General features: G+C 39.6%; 2 protein-coding genes across 2 annotated transcripts; both read left to right on the forward strand.

The window, feature by feature from the left end:
• The first annotated feature begins 204 nt into the window (after positions 1 to 204).
• On the forward strand, positions 205 to 12,803 carry LOC145478146 (uncharacterized). The gene is made up of 7 exons (XM_081456070.1): positions 205 to 1,044; positions 5,972 to 6,066; positions 6,366 to 6,528; positions 8,178 to 8,241; positions 8,399 to 8,661; positions 9,146 to 9,379; positions 10,351 to 12,803. The coding sequence occupies exons 1-6, from the start codon at positions 445 to 447 to the stop codon at positions 9,377 to 9,379; spliced, it is 1,419 nt and encodes a 472-aa protein (XP_081312196.1). The 5' UTR covers positions 205 to 444; the 3' UTR covers positions 10,351 to 12,803.
• Positions 12,804 to 13,740: 937 nt separating this feature from the next.
• Positions 13,741 to 20,780, forward strand: LOC145478107 (uncharacterized). Its single transcript, XM_081456022.1, has 6 exons — positions 13,741 to 14,352; positions 15,182 to 15,276; positions 16,209 to 16,371; positions 17,005 to 17,068; positions 17,660 to 17,931; positions 20,177 to 20,780. The coding sequence occupies exons 1-6, from the start codon at positions 13,744 to 13,746 to the stop codon at positions 20,411 to 20,413; spliced, it is 1,440 nt and encodes a 479-aa protein (XP_081312148.1). The 5' UTR covers positions 13,741 to 13,743; the 3' UTR covers positions 20,414 to 20,780.
• The last annotated feature ends 5 nt before the right edge of the window (positions 20,781 to 20,785 follow it).

Here is a 20,785-nt window from a genome sequence, read left to right on the forward strand (position 1 = left end):
CAAAGAAGGAGCAAGAACTAGCTCATGTCAGAAAAAGTAAAAATAAAACTCATTATTGCCTCAGGTCAAACTCAGTTATCACCAGAGGGGCCCTTCTTGCCCAGCATATCAACGAACCTGCATTTTTATAAAAATGGCTTGCGTGCTACAAAACAGGTTTTCTTTACTGTTCAGCTCTACTCCAATCAGTCTTGAAGACAGAAACTCTATGACGTCTATGTGACGTCTATGTGTCTAAGGAAGACAATTAGGTAAGCCGTGAAAATAAGCCATTTGCCTGTAGGCAAAGACAGTTAATTTACGCGGACCTACAAGGCCTTTAAGTGAGAACTGTCACTGACTTATTGGCAGGTAACTTCTTAGGGGTTATCGTCAACAGTTCATTTTCGAGTGAATCTGCTCGTTGACTACTGCATCACAGCGCGGTTGTGAAGTCTTTACAAGATGAAGTGTGTATCGTTTGCCTTCATTTCGGTCCTGGTTTTCTTTCAAGTCAGTGATGCTTCCAACATGGATCACCTTCAAGAATACATGCAAACGTTAACTAATCTCTTGCCTCCGAAGCCAAAAGACCAACGTGCGGCATATACCCCTGAATTGACACTTGCATGTCCAGGAGAAGTTAAAATCGCTTGGCAAGTACGGCCGCCGTTCACCGTAGAACAAAATGCCAGTGATAATCACTCGATTCACGGGATTTTCCACCAAGCCCTAGATTTCGCTTTGGAAAGGTGCTGCGCGCATTACAATGGAAAACGACCAATAATGCGATACCTAGCCGAGTCTGAAAACGCGTCTGCGCTGCATGGCAATATTTTCTCGGGCGACGCAAACTTGGTTTTTCCTTTACAAGATGATTTGTTCATTAACAGAAGTAGGTGGCGCTATATCAACATACTGAACTCTCCTGGAGCAGTGTTGGTGCGGAGGGAAGACTCAACCAACAAAGGTGGTGAACTGTTTAAAGCTATTTTGGGAACATGGCCTATTGTGGTTTTGAGCCTTTTGATGTCCTCTTTGGCTGGAGTGTGCATCTGGATATTGGTAAGTTTGTAAACACGAAATTAAAGTAGTTGATATAGAAAAACCCACTTGAAAATTACCATATTGTTGATACAAATATGGAAATGAGTCTATAATTTTTCCACTACGTCCTTATTTAAAAGAAATAATGTTGCTTTTGAGTGGGAAAAAGAATCGGGACTTTCGTTATTTGATTCAGTTCGATATCTCGAAAGGCAATTTTTCCCCAGCTTAAGCGAATCATTTTGTGCTAGAATCAACTTCAGGTCGACTTCGATCATGACTGAAGCAATTAACTAACTGATGAACACTGAGGTGAAAACAGGTCTCATCTTTCCACCCAACAACAGTTTTGAAAAGTTCAAGCACAACCAAAAATTGATTTTAGAACCAATTTTTGCGAAATTCAACAATCATACCATTTAAGGTAAAAGCTAAATGTTTCCCTGGTGGAAGTCAACGACTTATTGAGACTTTGACCATACAATTAAACCTCTATTCAGTGGACTCCTCTAATTTAATGATCAGTTGTCGTGGTCACCAAAATATAGTCAGCATAATACCGTGAATAAGGCGTATATTGCCTCGGGTCGTTTGATAACCACTAAAAATGTCTCAGAAGAAATCGAAACTAGTAAAGGGTGCAAAACATGATCTGAAAATGTAAAAGTTATGGTATGACGTTTACTTATGCAAAAAAGAAAATTACTCTTACACTTAAACTCCTTGCGGTCATGTTTCGCCTTTCCCAGTGTTGAACATTGTTAAAGGATCATACATATTATATATTGTTCTTTATTAAAAGAACCAATCAGAATACTGGAAAGTTGTTGTATGCTCGACGGCTTTACACCCACGCTGCCATCTTAATCCCGCGCTATTATTTATTTTGTCTAAAGCGCAGCCGAAAATGATCGATGTTTAGAAGAACAAAACACGCTTACTAATCATTTCGTTCGTGTCATTTCGTTCAGACGACCAACAAGAAATAAGTTTGGATTTCCTTTACCTGGGGCTGAGAATCTGAAAACTTAGCGAAAGTAAAGGGTGTGTATTAAGAGTCCCTGTCCATAAAAATGGAAAATAACTCGGCAAGGGTCGAAAATTCGATTTCGCTCATATTTTCATGGTAGATAGGCTAGGGCATGACAAAAACTACTGGATAGTTTTTTTGGCAAAATATCCTTTTATTTCAAAGAAATATACAAATTACCAAATTCCGTTAAAATAGTCATTTGATGCACCATTTTTTTACACAAGTTTGAGAGCCTCGCATGCAAAACCACATCATTCTTCCGTCTTTAAAACACTCAAATATTTTTGTGCAATTTTTAAATGTGTACTGGGTTGATTTTAGGGAATGTTGCGTTGTCTTTTTGGGTGCAAAATAATTAAATTTCGAAGACATGTATTTCATTCACTTAAAAGTACTTCGTGAATATAATTAATTTTCACCATGTGCGAAACCTTTAAATGGATCAAGCTTCTGGTGGTTGAATCGCAGAAGGATGGTCTACAGATTCCTGTAAAAATTTCTTCGGGCAAATGATTGTGAGCGACGCGACAGCTTTTCAAAGTACGTCAAAAATGCAAATATTTGACCATCCGTCGTCAAATTTCAATTTACGGGTTAGACGTATATTTTAGCATGCGCCACATGACTTGACGTATGTTAAGTTGAAATAGACACAGAGCTGATAATTTCGAAATGTTCTAACCTCATTTGCTGTAAAAGGTAGGTCCAAAGCCGATTAGACGTGTTTCTCTCATCATTCGTCGCACGTAAAGCAGAAGTTTGCTTTTGTTTACATAACGTCCGATGTTCATCGCCAACTGCCAACTTATTTAACGGTCGAATACCATGAATCTGTGACCTTCTTTCGACACATATGATCACCACTGCATCTAAGTCAAAAACGGCTAAGTCATTTGTAGATAGTTGCTTGCTTTGCACTACACCAAAACATTACGTTTGATCATCATGGTTTGGTGGCTTGAATCCTTGCTTGCAGCGGTTCCTTGTTCGTCACGCAATGCTGTCATCCCATTTTAGGGGGTAGGGTAGGACAATTTCTATCCTAATACGTAAGGCTCCGTAAGGCTTGGAATCACTGGGAGCACACAATCGTGTTGAGTAGGAAGAGATTGAATTAAGAAATGAAAAGAGTGAATAGTTTACCATTGCCCCTGTTGTTATCTTTTACTCGACCACCGCTACCTACATGCCCTGCTCAATACTGTAACGCTCAACTCATACCTAGGTCTTTTCGCGCTATGCAATTATTTTTGGTTTACATGTAACACAGTGGGCTACCCTCGGGGAAATGGGTGGTGACCGCTTAATGGGGCTAGCCGCTTAAATAGAGGTTGGTGTACCTTGAATATTTAATTTTTCACTGTCGGGCTATAAATTTCTCGGTGAACATGGAGTCAATGATAGACGTGTGTTTGAATTATCACTCGTCATGCACCTTCAATTTCAGACTCTTATCTGCCATCGCCCTTTCCAAAACAAAGTTCTTAAATTTTGGGTGGCCGCTTAATAGGGGTAGAGACAATAATGAAACCCTTATCGGAATGACCAAATGGTGGCCGCGGAGGTAACCGGTCAATAGGTGTTTTATTTACAATATTTTGCTGACGATAATTTTGGACTGTATTGACAACAGTCCACTATTTTCTGTTACATACCAGTGCCTCGCCACTAAGCAAACAAAATACGCCAAATAAAATGGCATGGCCAGGGCTATTTACTCACGTAATTGCTAATTAAATTTAGTCTGTTTTTCTCACGAATTAGAACGTTGTGATTTCCTATTTTTATTTCAGCTAGTTCTTGCTTCATTGATCTATAATTTGTTTATGGCGATTTTCTTAAAATTCTAGTGAGTACAGGCACTAGCTTTATCAGCTGTTGTCTGAAACGTTAGAACGTACAACAAACGTGATTTGGACCGACGCCACGTACACTATAGAACACGATTTTATAAATATACACGTTATTATATATATGAACAAACAGATGAACAATGATTAAATTGTTTCACTTATCCTGAGAGTACTCTATACAAAATAGATCAAAATGTGCAGCATATGCCGTGACAGCATTGCGTGACGAACAAATAACAGCTGTAAGATTGTGCTGCGCCGACACGCTTATCAGCAATGGTCAGCAATGGTCAGCAATGGTCAGCAGTCGATCAAACGCAATATTTTGGCGAAGCGTAAAGCAAACGACTCAGCCGTTTTAGACTTGATGCAGTGATGTTCATAAGCGCAGACAGATGGTCACAGATTCATACTATTCGACCAATAATGGGTTGACAATAGGCGATGTACATCGGACGTTATGTAAACAAAAGCAAACTTCTGCTTTACATGCGACGAATGATGAGAGAAACACGTCTAATCGGCTTTGGACCTGCCTTTTACAGCAAATGAGGTTAGAACATTTCGAAATTATCAGCTCTGTGTCTATTTCAACTTATTATAGGTCAAGTCGTGTGGCGCATGCTAAAATATACGTCTAACCCGTAAATTGAAATTTGACGACGGATGGTCAAATATTTGCATTTTTGACGTACTTTGAAAAGCTGTCGCGTCGCTCACAATCATTTGCCCAAAGAAATTTTTACAGGAATCTGTAGACCATCCTTCTGCGATTCAACCACCAGAAGCTTGATCTATTTGAAGGTTTCGCACATGGTGAAAATTAATTATATTCACGAAGTACTTTTAAGTGAATGAAATACATGTCTTCGAAATTTAATTATTTTGCACCCAAAAAGACAACGCAACATTCCCTAAAATCAACCCAGTACACATTTAAAAATTGCACAAAAATATTTGAGTGTTTTAAAGACGGAAGAATGATGTGGTTTTGCATGCGAGGCTCTCAAACTTGTGTAAAAAAATGGTGCGTTAAATGACGATTTTAACGGAATTTGGTAATTTGCATATTTCTTTGAAATAAAAGGATATTTTGCCAAAAAAACCATCCAGTAGTTTTTGTCATGCCCTAGCCTATCTACCATAAGAATATGAGCGAAATCGAATTTTCGACCCTTGCGGCGAAATTAAGAATTTGTCTGATTTTTACAGGCAGGCACTCTTAATTACTTGCGGTTTCGAACAAAGTGACGCAGTAACACAGTAACATACTAAGTCAAAAACTGCCGGCGCCTTACAAACGACTTATCCATGACGGAAACGAAACCGACAAACGGACTTCTAGCAGACCGACATTATTTGACTGACAATAGACGGGCCAAAAAACCGACCAATTTGACTAACAATAGACGGATCGAAACCGACCAATGATTGATGACAAACTTTACACGAGTCCTTCAGCCAATACCATCATGGCTAAACTGACCAATCACGTTCAACGGACCAGACTTATAACATCATCGACTGACAAACTCCATTCACTTGACTCTGAAGATGACTTCCGCTCAGGTTGTCGAAACGTCAGTCACCAACAACAGTTCTTTTCAGAACTACCCTCACCTGGACGATCACACGATGAGAACTAATGGGTTCAAACCATTTACTACAGTAACATACTGTAGCTGAAGCACGGGTGTCATGATATCTCAAGTAGACTTTTTTTGCTGCAAAGTAGCTTCCTTCCCGTTCTTAGTTGTAAGTTTTTTTAGTTCTCTCTTACACCAACTCGTTTTATTTTTGAATTAAATAAAATTTCACTCGCTGCTCCGATTTACAAGGTACTTAATTATGAATGCACGGTTCAAACAGTCTCGGAAGTTTTCTCTAGATAATGCGAACATGAAGTGACCGTTTGCTGTTCCTTTTAAGAAATATGAAGCCAAGAATGCATAGCCACATTTACATACATGTATACAGCCAAAATTGAAGTGTTAAATAATTCATATCAATGTACTCAATTTTTTTATTAACTGCATATTTCTTTTCTTTTCTGGTGAAGGACAACAGAACCAATCCTACAGAGTTTAGCCGTCCCTTCTACCTTGGAGTGTTCGATGGCTTCTGGTGGGCCTTTGTTACAATGTCAACGGTTGGGTAAGTCTGCACTTCAATATGTTTCTGATTAAGAATAACTGAAAATATCCTTAAGAAGACCCGTGTAGGTCCTCTTGCAAAAGTGATTGTGAACATATGCCAAGCGAGGGCATCCAAAGATGATAACTTCTGACTGCATTTCGTGTTGCGATTCCATAGTGAACTAAATATTGGTACCTGGTCCGTTGATGTGCTGAAAGGTATATGGCCTCGTTGCCCATCTATATCCCCCCTATAATAATCTAAGTAATCTTTAAAACGTTGTCTTTTGATATTTTTATATTTCCTTAAAAATGTAGATATGGTGACAAGACTCCAAAGTCTATAAGTGGCAGACTGTTCTCCGTAGTGTGGATAATGACTGGTATCACAGTCTGTTCAATACTAACAGCCACACTTTCCAGTGCTTTGACGAACGTCACGGTCAGTGTGGAGAGATATGAGGTGACCACGGGAAAAACGGTGAGTGGCAGACTTGAAATCATAATTTGTGGTTTCTATGTGGCAATTACTGACTAGTACATGTCAATATTTTTATCGCTGTTGGGTTTATGTAAACCCTTGTTCTTACTTTAAAAAATTTTAATTTCCTATTCTTAAGCAAAGATAGGCTATCAAGGTTGAGTTCCAGCGACCTTTCAGATAGTAAAACGGACCGTGCCATAGCAGTATTTGTACGGAAATTGTATACGCATGATAAAACGTATTTTTTAGTACCGTAAATCCTCGACTTAGCGCCCGGAACGCTTATTTCAAATTCAGGAGAAGACGGGGGGTGGGGGGGGGGGGCGCTTTTTCCAGGGGGGCGCTTAATCGAGGGGGGGCGCTATTTTAATTTTTCCCAAATCGTGGCCTGACATGATCATTTTTTTAACGCATTTTGTGCGCGACAACAGCAACATAAGCTGTTTATCGACATAAAAAGCTGATCTTTAAACTCGCGGCGCCGTTAGTACTTGTAATTTTTTTCCAAACTTAACGAGTTCACAAGCTGAAATAATGCACAAATCTAATATTAAGCGACGAAAGCTATACGTCCTTTGTTGTCTCATTACTCGTTCACAAAATGGGGGGAGGGGAGGGGACCGGAGGGGGCGCTTATTCGAGGGGCGCTTATTTTAAATTTTGGCCGATAGGAGGGGCGCTTATTCGGAGGGGGCGCTTATTCGAGGGGGCGCTAACTCGAGGATTTACGGTATTTGCACCGATACTAGTTGATCTAAAGTAGGATTGGGTCGACAGACTATTTTGACAATTTTATGACGAACTTCCTTATTGGTGAGAGTACAGACGCACAACCAAGTCAAATTGAGCTTTAAAAGCAAGTGTTGGCTTCAGGCGAGAGAAAACGCCAGTTCATACAGTGTGAGAAAACTTAACCAAACCGCTCCCGAATATCAGGATCACGACCTTGTAAACACGATAAGTTCACAAAATATCATGCAAAGACTGAAGTAAAAATAGATGACATAAGCCAAGTTATGTATCAAACACAAGAGACAGTGTTTCATAACATTTCTAAACACTGAGAAGAGGCGAGTGACGTGCAAAGGAGTATTGTTTGATAAAATTTGAGACGCACTTTCTCTCATATTGATAGTTCTTATTAATTGAATCTAAAATCAAATGAGGAGAAAAAAGGGACATAAAAAAGTAAAAACCTATGCTAATTGAAAAAAAAAAGTGATGTTTGTCTTTAGGGAACCGTTTACGGTCGTAGATGTAATTTGACAATCTTTCCTAAGAGACAATTCCAACATTATTTCACTCATTATTCTAGCTGGAATTCTAACCCTGCCTGTTAATATTTTTGTTCGTGCCTACCTCATTTCGAGTCTTTGAATCGCTGAAAGTTGATAAGCTCGATTTCCGCCTCCCTCTCTGTAGGCTGCGAGCAGGTTCTCACTGCGCGCTGGGCAGTAGCCGTCGGCTCTCGCCTTGTGAGCCGAAGGCTTTGCTCGTGCCACCAATGGAGAGGCTCGCAGGCTACCCTCTCTGCTGGATTTCTCGTTCGTTCCTATTTGTCCTGAATAACTAAAAAATACTCAGGACCTCCATATACAAAGACTACAAATGTGTTCATTGGCATGTCATTCAAATTACTTACGCAGGTTGGCGCACGAAAGGAGAGTTTTGCCTTCAAACATGCTGTTAATCTTGGAATAAACGTCACGCGTAAGTCAGACAAAACACAACTTACAACATTTGAATTACTTTCGGTTGCCTTTTTATTGGTAATCAGTAGGGCCAGTTTCATAATTGAAAACGCAAAATAATGTCAAATTTTGTAATTATTGGTGTTCGATATAACAAATTCTTACTCATTTTGTAGATTTTAATGATCTGTATGAAGCGTACCATTTATTGGAAAATGGAAAAGTGGAAGGCATACTGGAAGAGATGTTTACGGCGATTGAGTTTATCAAAGGAAAAGCTGACTCGCGGCTGACGGTTGCACAAGTACTGGAGGAAAAACACGGATATGGTGCAGTAATAAAGAAAGAAGACTTCGACCCTAATGTGCGGGAGTGCCTGCCGAAGTTAATTGAGTTTGCCTCCTATGAGGTTTATTCCAATACAAGTAAATTTGTCAAGGTAAGGTTGCCACTGTAACGGTTGCCACCCCTGCTGTTTCCTCAGCTGCTGCGGCTGCTACCGCCTCTCCCACTGGCGCTGCTGTCTCTTACTATTACTACAACAATGACCATGCAGCTGACCTCGATCATTTTACGTATCAATTCACGGAACACAATACCAACAAGCAAAGGTCCATTTTATGGTATATGATGAATATCTTACGAGGTCTCCAATTCCATACAGCCAGATTTATTTCTAGGCCTTTTCGTTTCTTTGTGCACTGTTTGATTGTATTTTCTACTATGGGATGGTAAAGAAAATAAATATTTTCGGCCTCTTCTCGTCATGTTGTTTATATATATATCTACGAGCTTTCAACAAAAGTGTTTTTAAGGGAACTTTACTAAAACCACGAGTTTGGATCTTCTGGTGACCCACGAAAGTATCATTTATAAAATAATTTCTCCTCAGATGTGTAATCTCGTAATCTTTTGTTTTCAAGCGTTCATACACACCTATAAAGAACCTGCCAGGTACTGAACTGACTGATGGAGACCAGAAGCTATTCAACCAAAATTCATATTCATTTAAAGCAATGGCTGTCGGAGTTTCTGTTGCTTTGCTTGTGTTCACTGCTTGCGCTGTTGGGTTTGCGGGAGTCAGGTATCTGCGACGAAAGCGAGAGAAGAAGAAGAAGAAGAAGAAAGCAGTTGACTTGGAAGTTGGCAAAAAATAGGTAGAAAATACTTCTATACACACCTAGTTCTTGTCATGTTGTTTTATTATATTTATTTTTTATGTTGTGCGATGTCAATGAAATAACCCTAACCGTAATAATTCCTTTAAGAAACAAGCGTTTTTCAAAATACGAGAGCTTTATTAGCAGCAATATTTTCATTGTTCCAAATAACCTGATGAACAACACCTCCATCAGATAATAGAGAAGATTGGTTTAACATGGACCTCGCGAGAAGGACTGGGATGAGAGGTCTGATGGGTTGTGGGGAATAGAGAATTTCAATATTGTAATGTAATTGAATCTACAATCATGGACAAAAGTCTTGGGACAAATTTACACTTGTGGCGCTTTTTCACACGCGCCAAACAAACAGTCAAGCGTGAATTCAACTACACTTGCTCAGCCCCTCCCCCCACCCCACCTACAATGTTGGACATTTCTCCAGAGTTTCAACATTGATTGTATGGGGGGGGGGGGGGGGGCAGAAACGATTTTTGAAAAGGATAACAGTGTTTTTTCAAACTCCGTTTTTAAAACACAGATAATTCATGCAATGACGCAAGTCTCGTAAGGAATTTTGTCCACCATTGTAGTCTCGCATTTCGAGTTGAGAATTTCAAAAGTTCTTCAATTATTTGACTGAGCATCTAAGCTACAAGTAACTCGATGAAAGCTTGTTTTCAGATGTCTTCTGTCCCATGCATACAGACTTACAGAAGTAATTATATTATAATATGCAATCAAACCATGAGAAATTCAGTATTGTGCATGCATTATGATGGTAATGCAATTAATTTTTTATAATCCCCGCACGTTGACGAGGATAAGGGGATTTAAAAAACATGAGAAATCATTTATTCATTCTTCAAGGCCGATGTTTGGTTCTCTTTATTTGTCCTTTAAACTTCGGCTCCATGTTACAAATATATTTCGAAAATGACTTATTGTTATTATTTTCTATCCTACAGGTTCAACGTATTTCATGGGATCGCCCTCCTCCCGATAATTCTACGTCATGAACAGTTTATTGCTCTGAACGTATGTAGAAAGGACTCTATACATTAAGGAACTGACGTTGGTTTGTTAAACATTTTAGATCCGAAAATGATTTTCAGGACCATTTGAGCTGTCAAGGGCCTAAGCATTTTTCAAATGGCAAAAAACAAAACAGCTTAGCATATAGTGTGATGAGCCAATGAGCACTCCAGATGTTGTTAAAACACTGAACTGTCGTAAAAGATGACCGATATTAAAGTGCCACTAACCCCCCCAAATTTTTTTCCTTTAATAACATCTACTAGTTTCCCTGATTACTTCAGCGAGAAAATTATCTCGATTGATAAAATCCTTGCGTTTCTACAAGCGTTTAAACGTGTAATTTCTATGTTCACGACCGCGCAAAGTGGGATCTGGGTCGGGCTACTAGTGACGTCACTTCGGGAACCGGGCTAAAATACTCAAGAGACTTTTGACTGAGCTTCGAGGGCAGTCAGAACATTTTCGGGGTATTTGAGATTCATATTTTATCAAAACTGGACAAGAACTTTAAGTGAAAGAACTGTATCATCTAGCATTACAATTCGGAGTCTAGCTACGATTTGGACGGCTGCGAAGTACATATTTTTTCTCCATTTCGAAGTGCTGGTCGCCAGTCGAGATCGCCGCGTTGTATAATTGTATAAATGCCGGGATCGTCAATTTACCGGTCCATTTGGGTTATACAGGTACAAAAAATGACTGAAGAGTTAGCTTACAACTCTTAAAGGGTTATAAAGATGTCAATGAACACGAAGAGTTGGTAATTTGACTTTACGGAACGTGCAAATTTCGGAGTGACAAAACACTTTTACATTCAAATATTAATTTCCCCCGAAATACAAGTTAAAATGCGATGCAGTCGTGATCCACTCCTGCCTACTTCTCCAGATCATTGATTGAAAATAGTTTTAACATAAGAGATAAGCAGAGATGTCGGCAGACAATATTCGAAGGTGAGGTAACTTTTCGCTTCGTTATTGTCGCCCGACCGTAGAATGTGCACATTCAATTACTGTGTACGAACACGAGCTACACAAATTTGCATATTCCGTACTGGTGAAATCATGGAAAATCCTTCGACAAGATCTTGAAAAGAGGTTCAGTATACTTTCAGTTAAATGAATACATTTCTACTTCACTGTTATTTTGAATGAAATGTCCATTTTACGCACGCTAATAACCTGGGAGTTCTCGACTTATTACTTAGCGTTTCGGTTGACTGACAAGCGCATTCTTCTTTAAGCACAACAATCTCCGTCGGTAGCTACGGGGTCGAATCTTAATCGTTTGTTTCACTTTCCTCACATATTTATAAATGCTTGATCCATTCTAAGTTTGTAATTTAGATGTATTTCGTTCCTCGAAGACGAAACTCCAAGAGCAAAACAATTTTGTATCCGGAATGACCATTGAGAAACACGGCCAGATTACAGGCGACCTCCGGCGTGCGTGTGTTTTTATTAAAATCCACAAATACATAGCTAGTTCACCAGTTCGAAGCCTCAACAATCTTCTTCGCGTCGTTGTAGAACGTAGGTTTAGTATACTATTCGTTTAGACAAGTCAAGTCTCTATTTCAAAACGCGATGCGTTTAATTTACCGTGTAATTTCGCCACCTATAGTTTCGTCTGGGACTCGCGTCGGAGGATCGTTTGCGCTCGAAATAGTCAGATGGCTCCCAGCTTATCCCAAATTCGTGTCTTATGCAGTACCTTGACAATTTCAAGCTTTCCACTAGAGATAGAGAAGAATATACAGGCCATGAAAATCTCTAGGTTTTTACAGTAGCGGCGAACCCGAGATCGAAGAAATCCTCAATGGCTCCCGGCGTTAGCTTCGCACAGATCAGCCCACTTCTTTGGTCTTTTTCTCGTTTTTGGCACAGTTTCATCGAGATAGAGGTATTGAATGAAGAGGAATACTCTATTCTAGGCATCCTGTATTGCTACAGCCTCCAACAACATATCTTCCTTGCATTCTGCAACGATTTTGACACACACTATCGCATGTTCGCATACATTCTTCTCAGAAACAAAATATTGTTATTCCCGAAGTGACGTCAAAGGCCAACTCGTCCCATTCTCCGCTATTCCTCGGTCTTGAACATGGAAAAGGGCAAATTTGCAAACTTTAAAAATTCTTAGAAAATTAACGAAAATAGTTAAAACGATAATTTTTTCGCAGTGGTGATCAGGAGAAAAATGAAATTTATATTAGCGAAAAAAAAATTTTGAGGTTAGTGGCACTTTAAAGTTCCTGTTAATTTAGAAACATGCATCGTCAGTAGCCTCGATTTCCTATTTAGCTCAACTGGAGCAATATATTCTCTTGGTCTCGCCTTAGAGAGTTCGATAAATTTTCGGATACCTTCCGATCGTCTTCAACAATCTTTGGAAGCCTTCTTCGGAAGTCCTCGGAAGTATTCGGGTCATTTTTGGAATCTTCGAGGATCCCCGGGCAATGGTCAGAAAAACTTTGCCCTCGAGGACCATACATTAACAATATGTACCTTTCTGAACTAATCACAACTCACTTACTTTGCCCTCTACTTTATCAATGTAAGAACCAGCAGCTGTTTCCAGTTAAAACCGTCCAAATGGACGCCGTGCATTAAAAAGCTTACCTTGAGTATTAGCAGAACAAAGAGAACTGTCTGAGCAAAAACAAAATAATAAAACAAAAAAAAAAACATTCAGCAAGTGTTAAACTTGCCTCCTTAACTTGGGTTTTACGTGGGGTAAATTCTTCGCATTTTGATTCCAAGAATAATCTACCTATTTATAACCAACAGACCGTTAACATGCTAACCCTGTTACAGAAAATTCATAAAAGTAGAAATGCTAATTATAATAAAGTTGAATTTTTAGTTCATAACGTTCAGTCGGTAAGTGAGTTGGAGGATGACAAGTGACAAGTACCCGTCTCCAACTGAACATGTAAATGAGCGCCGCGTCAGCTTATTTTCCGGACTAGATGAGTATGCCAGCTTTTTTATAGGCAAAACTTCTTTCTAGTATTTATCTTTCGTGAAGAAAGGAGACTTTTAAAATAGTTTGTGTTGTTCCTTCTTGACCATCTTGGTAAAGCTGCTCGCAGCTTTCACCTCTCAAATTAACGCATGACGCATGGTGGAAATGGCTATTATGAAAGTAGTCCTGGCTTTCAGTAAAACAATAATTATCGAGGACATAATTGTAGAACTGTCACAATATGTGACTGACAAATCATCCCAAGACACAATGCAAAAAATATTGCAATCGCTTTCTATAAAGCATTGGCCCTTGACTGAAACTGAATTGCGACTGGCGGTTATCAAAACAGGATGAAGTTTAAGTTGTTAGCAGTCCTTTTTATCGCCGCAGCGAGCTTCGAGATTTTTGAGGCTACCGACACGTCTTTACTGCAGCAGTTTATGGAGAATGAACTGCCTCCGCGTCTAATACAAAATCCAGAAGATATTCCTGAGAAAGGCCGCGACAGTGAAGTATGTCCAAGCGAAGTTAAGGTCTCTTGGCAGCTTCAACCACCTTTCACCTTTGAGAATTATTCTAAAGAAGATCAACCTCAAGTAAACGGGATCCTCCATCAAGCCCTAGAGTTCGCTTTGGAAAAGTGTTGCAACTTCTATTTGGGGAACAAAACGACTATGCGATACCTTGCCATGTCTGATAACTCATCTTCGCTTCAACGCATGGCGCTTACGGAAGACATCAGCTTGAGTTTTCCTTTTCAACCAGACTGGTACATAGACAGTAGCCGACAGTACATTAACATATTTGATTCGCCTGGGATTGTGATAATTCGAAGAGGTCCTTCTCACACCACGACGGAGAGACGTGCTCAGTTGCTTAAAGCTATTTTGGGAGCGTGGCCCGTCGTAGTTTTGAGCCTTTTGATGTCCTCTTTGGCCGGAATCTGCATTTGGATATTGGTAAGTCCACATTTACATTTAAAATAACACATTGAAACTCGGAAAGTTTTTTTTTCAGATACAAAAGTTTGGCAGCGGATACGAAAGCTTTTATTGGCCCAAAGACTTGGAGCTTCTTACTTGAAAGTAAAAACACAATTAGCTACTTACTTGAAAGGATGTGAGTGTCATCGCGGTTTTCCGACAATAGACATTTAACGTTCTTAGACAAGCATTCGTGTTCAAAAAAGGTGGTTTGTCTTGTCTATTTTTTGTTGAGAGATTTTAAGGTGAAACAGCGGCCAGAAAAGTCATTCTTTTTTATCCTAAAGTTGTTTCTAAATATAGATCACTTTAAGAGAGCGATACTGAGTTCTATCAAACGACTGAATTGAACTGACAGGCAATACTTATTTAATTGGTACGTTTGTGGCCCTATTTCAGATCATGCCACAATGTCTCGGAGAACCGTTTCTTACACTGAAGCTTTTTTGCGTGTAAATGAATGATTTCTTTTACCAGAAAGATTTTATATTGTCTTGGCTGTGGAATGTTTTGAAACTCAAAATCCCGTGTGAAAATTTTATTTATGGGCCTTACAGCTTTTCATGACAGGAGTCCCTTCACTGCTTAATTAACTTGCTGCAAGTTGGCTAACATCAGCTGGTACTGTCTCCCATTTATCGCTTTCATCGTTTCCAACTCCACCAATGACGCATTAGAAACCTTTTTAATATTTCGACAGAAAAATGCATAGTGACTGATAAATTGAAGCTAGAGGCGTTTCATTGAACCAAGAAATAGGGGAAACATTAATTAATTGTTTGTATTTTTTGACTAAATGTTGAAGGACAACGGTGAAAATGAAGAAGAGTTCGGCCGTCCTTTCTACCGCGGAGCTTTCGATGGCTTCTGGTGGGCGTTTGTCACTATGTCGACGGTTGGGTAAGTATTTAAACTTTCACGATAAAGCGGAAACACTGAGAGCACGCTGAGGAAAAAAATATCCAACACGCTTTTTGATGAGATCCTCTGTTAAACAAACTTTGCCGGAGGTCGAGAAAGGTGAAAATTTGATGCTGTTAGTCTTTTGATACTTTATATAAAGTTGCGTGTTGTAAAAAAGACTTATTAACTTCTACACAGACAGTTGCCAGCCATTTCAGCTTTTTCAGCTAATACAAGGTAATTAAAGTCTGGTCCATACAGGCAGTTTTATGCGACAAATCTGTTTGATCGTGTAGATGGTAGGGCAAAAATTTGTCAATAGTTCAAAGTTTAGTGCGCCAGTAAAGACTTTGGACAGCAGAGGTACGCAGAAACAGAGCAGGGCTGCTTAGTCGCCCTCCAGAATATATAGCGCTAACGAACATGTTTGCCACATTTTATGTGACGAGTCGTCTACACGAGCAATTTTTCGTATGTGACAAAAACCAACACGCCAGCTTTTCAGAAAATATATTTGCCACGTAAAAACTGGCTAGTTTTCCTCGTTTACACGAGCAAATACGAATTGTCATCTAAAAATTGCTCGTGTAGACCACGTTAAGAAAAAAAATGTGTTTTGAGGGCAGTCTTACATACCTATCACCTTACTCTCATGTTCAAATAAATTGTATTTCAAAAATATTTACGTCCAACTTAAGTACAAACAGTCGTATTTAAGCAATATGCTTCGCATTAAAAAAGCTGTTTAAAAACCTGTTCATTTTGCAGTCTTTTTCAATGTTTATTTTAAATGACATCAGTAACTCATAGGAAAGCGCAGTTAAATTATTCAGAAGGATGCGGTTTTGGTTTTGAGTAACTGTCGAGTCTGATCATCCAAACCGTGTATCTTAGCTTTCATCTTTCGTTGTCTATTTATTTTAATCTAGATATGGCGACAAGACTCCAAAGTCTATAAGTGGCAGACTATTTTCCGTGGTGTGGATAATGACTGGTATTACAGTCTGTTCAATACTAACAGCCACACTTTCCAGTGCTTTGACGAACGTCACGGTCAGTGTGGAGAGATATGACGTCACCACGGGAAAAACGGTGAGTTAGTACGATTCACTCCTTGGGAAACTGTGTAACCTAGAGCGATGGATGTTTAGAGTTATGCATCTTGATTTTACTGACTGAAATATTTTTAATCTAAATTTTAAACACCTCAAGCCATTTTTACCGGTACAGGCCAATTTATGCTGTGAAGTCGTGGACTGGTGGAGGAGACGTGGCCGAGTGGTTTAGGGCGCTGGATTTGAAATCTGGAGGTTCCTGGTTCAAATCCTCCACCCTACCGCTATCTGGATTTGTTCTTGACAGTCCCGAGTTCAACTCCTCGACCGCGTTGTGTAAAGAGCCAACTGGTCGGCCTCCTACCAGTTGGAATTCTCAATGGTTTATGTCCTGTTTGCAATATTTGTTTATTTTATTTACTGTGTCCCTAGTTAGCAAAACAGTGCTAAATACAAGTGACACTTAAATAAACCTATTTATTTTATTTATTTAAACAAAACAGTGGGACTAGCTAGATTGTTTATTTCCAAATCACGTAGTCTCCGTCGGTTAAAATATTTTATTTTGACTTTCAAGCCGGTAAACTTAGTAAAGTACCCTTTTTCGCCACCAAGATTAATTTCACGTGTGATGTTGCGTTGTTAAGCAATTAATATATATTTTTTTCAGATTGGTGTGCCGAGGGAGAGCATTGCTTTTAAACGGGCTGTAAATCTTGGAATAAACATCACTGGTGAGTTATATATACATTATATATACAGCAGAAAAATACACGAGCTTGGATTGGTTAAAAGCAGTATTTATACGAGTTGTTTTTGAAAAATGGACGGTGTTATTCTGCCGCAGCTTTTCGGTGAAGTTATAGATATACCATTACGATATACAATCTGCTTTGAGCCAAGTAATTTGCCAAAATTTGCATACTTCCTAAGTGCTTCAGAAATAACTACTACTTTTGCTCTCATTTTGGATGTTTTTATGAAAAAAAGAATGATGCCAATCCTTCTACCTGTCGCCGACATGAAAGGTGAAGCCATGTAGCTTTTTATGATTTTGAACTATAGCGTATATCTCATTTCCAATTAATTGCCGTAATTTTATTCTTGAGAGCTAATCAAGCGACTTGGCCTGACTAATTATTCGATCATGATAAAGCTTCATCCATGACATACTGTTCTTTTTACACGAGCCTAAAATCCATTGAATCATTCTCGAATGAAAGACTAGTGGCTATTGCGGTTTTGACCGTCACACCTTTTATCGGATACAAGTGAACTCTACATGTACCTCTGGAGTTTAATAGAACATCTTCCTTTTTCGTCAGAGTTTCAAAGCCTACATGAAGCCTACTCTTCGTTGGAGAATGGAAAGGTAGACGGAATTATGGAAGAGATGTTTACCGCGGTCGAGTTTATTAAGAGGAAAAGCAACTCAGAGCTATCGATCGCTCAGTTCTTCGAGGACAAACACGGATTTGGAGCAGCAATAAAGAAAGATGGTTTCAGTCTTGATGTAGTGAGCTGTTTGTCGAACGTGACGCAGTTTGTCTCCGATGATATCTATCTCAATGCCAGTGCATATCTCAGATCTCGCACGGTAAGTATCTAAATTTTTACAGTCATTCAGCACGCAAAAGGAAAGGAGGAAGCGCTTTTCGCCTCCAGATTCCGCGCGTCCGTTTCTCCGTCGCTCTGTTTTTTTGTTTTCTTCGCGTCACGCTCAACGGACTAGGCGAAAGAGGGACTGTCCATCGTCTTAGAACTATCCACTGAATAAATAACACGTTTATCACACTTACCAAGACAGCGTAACCTCAGACAGTTTGTTCTGCTTGTGCGAGCATCTCAGGATGAAAGCAAAGTTTCTGCCCTTTCTTCGAATTCGAAGATAAATATCCCAGCGCTTCCGGAAATGAAATAAATAAAAATAAAGTACAAGCGGGTCCTCTGCCCTGGTCGAATTGGAATTTGGTTTTTGCGAAGAGAGGAAAACCCATGGCTAGAAATCTCGGACACGCGTGCGCAGTCGAGAAGGCCAGATTAAGAAAAAGCGCGAGTCACACAATTCCTCACGACTTAGTAGAGACTTAACTGAGAAAACAGATTTAACATTCCGCTTACCTCCTTACTCCAGTGCAAAGTCCCAGATGTTCACTGAATGTCATTTGGTATGACCCGAGACCCAAAATATTCCTGGAAAATTGTCGGCTTCCATGTTGTAATCGTTGTGTTTTTCAAGTATAATAATACAGATGACGTTTTGTAGTAACAGTATGGCAGTATGACAGCGCGAGAACAACACCACCAGCTCTCCCTAGATGTCCTTTCGCCTAAAACCTTTAGATTGTAACAACTTTACTTTGTTCACTGCGATTTTTAAACCGTCGAAGCCACACTATGAGATGCAGTGAATCTCAATTCTGAGGACTTTGTATCCATTGCGTTTTTAGGACTTGTTTCTCTGTAATTTTCGTGCTTTCTGGTCGACGAAATATGATATTCTGGAAAACCGTGCAGCGAAATCCAGCAGAAAAGTAGTTCACTTCTTTGCCTTTCCACATGCAGCTAAATACAGGAATTGCACCCTATGAAAGACCTAACCATTTCCAAGTCAGCGCAAACTTAAGCTAACCGAAACGCTACTCAGGCTAACCGGAGTGCTGTTTAGGCTAACCAAAGTGGTATTTAGGCTAACCGGAGTATAATTTTGTGTGGTGCAATTCCTGTCTTTAGCCGCAAATGCGCATGCCTTTCCTTGATCAGCCCTGTTGTTTTTCCGTGGGTAGCTGGCTTTCTAGGTTCCAGCCTCTTTTTGAGTCCATTTGCCCCCAAAACCTAAATAATTGGGGGATCTGAGACCGTGCTCTGCCGAAAACGCGGCGCGAAAATCAAAGCAAGGAATCAGAACTGAACACAGTCAACCATAAAATTATCTCTATTAGCCGTTTGGCAAACACTCAAATAAATTACTTTATAGAAACGCCCCACAAAACTTTAAATCAGCGAAAACCCGATCGATCTCTTCGCACGAGGTAGGCATTGCTGGAGTTGACGCCGTGTTGTTCAGATGTCACGCTTAATTGCGTGTTTCTTGCCAGCCGATGACGTGCGCGAATTTAACTTCTTTGAGTGGCAGATCAAATCTTAGCACCTTCCACTGATGTCCGAGATTTCTAGCCATGCGGAGAACCTGGAGAAAAACTCTCGGAGCAAGGCGAGAACCAACAACAAACTCAACCCAGTATGGCACCGGACCGAAATCGAGCCCGTGCCGCATTGGTGGGAGCCGAGCGCTCCCACCACTACGCCATCCCTGCTCCGACAGAGTTTGCAAAGAGGAAGACCAGAAAGGTTTCGCGCCTCTGTCGAAGTGTTTCCCGGAGAGGTGTGTAAGTCCAACATCATTTAGTTTAAATCTACTAGCGTTCTGTCGCGAATGTTTTTCTCTGCTAGGCTATTTATTATCTTTAATCTCGGTTGTAGATAGTGAGCAGCTTAGTGGTGTGCAGTTGTTAACAAAATATTGACTTCTTCTTTGCTTTTTCGAAGTGTTTGTGAATTGGACTTCGTAGAATTCATAGCTTGAATTAAATTATTCGCTCTCGATTTCTATGCGAACGATTGCTTGTGATCTAATTGTTAAACAGATTGGCAGATTTTATGTGATCATTTGCTCCAAAAGGTGTTTTTCATATTAAAAGGGTAACATATTCATAGTATGTTCCTGTGCCCCCAATTTTCTGTCATTCGTAATGTGTGTCCAAGGATTACACAAACGAAAACTAAGAATTTATTACAATTTCTCTGTTTTCGCCACTTTGCTATTCGGTTTTGTTTTCTAGAATCAAGACTTGACTCCACCTACCAAAAACCTGGAACAAAACGATCCACCAAAGAATGAGTACAGCATATTTGACCAAGAATCCAGCTCTTTCCAAGCAACAATTCTCGGAATTTCTGTCGCTCTGTTCATGTTCATAGCTTGCTCTATCGGCTTTGCAGGAGTCAGGTATTTGCGACGACGAAGACGACCAAGCAAGGAAGTAGTTGAATTGGAAGAGGTAGAAAAAGGTCTCTAAGCACCTATATTTCTTGTCATGTTTCCTCTTTTTTTTTTAATTGAGAGATGCAAGTGATATACATGAGATGAATATCGGCGAAACTGCCATTGATTAAATCTTCTCTTTAAGTAAGTCGCACCAAAGGAAATAGATCTAAAGTAAAACGTGAACTTAAACTGAAATCCAAGAGCAATAACATACTTAATGAGACCAGACTGAATAACAATACTTTAAGATCGCTACCTTTGTACTATGTAATAACTGTAGGATATTTCAGTTTAAATACGGAATGCTTAATGAGCTTACACAGTGTAACTGCATTGAAGTAACGTTATTATATTTGATAACGTTCGTATTTCAGAAAGTTCAAGCAGAAACTTGCTCTCTCAG

This window comes from Orbicella franksi, chromosome 2 (genome assembly GCF_964199315.1).
Source record: "Orbicella franksi chromosome 2, jaOrbFran1.1, whole genome shotgun sequence".
In the NCBI taxonomy this organism is placed as follows: domain Eukaryota; kingdom Metazoa; phylum Cnidaria; class Anthozoa; order Scleractinia; family Merulinidae; genus Orbicella; species Orbicella franksi.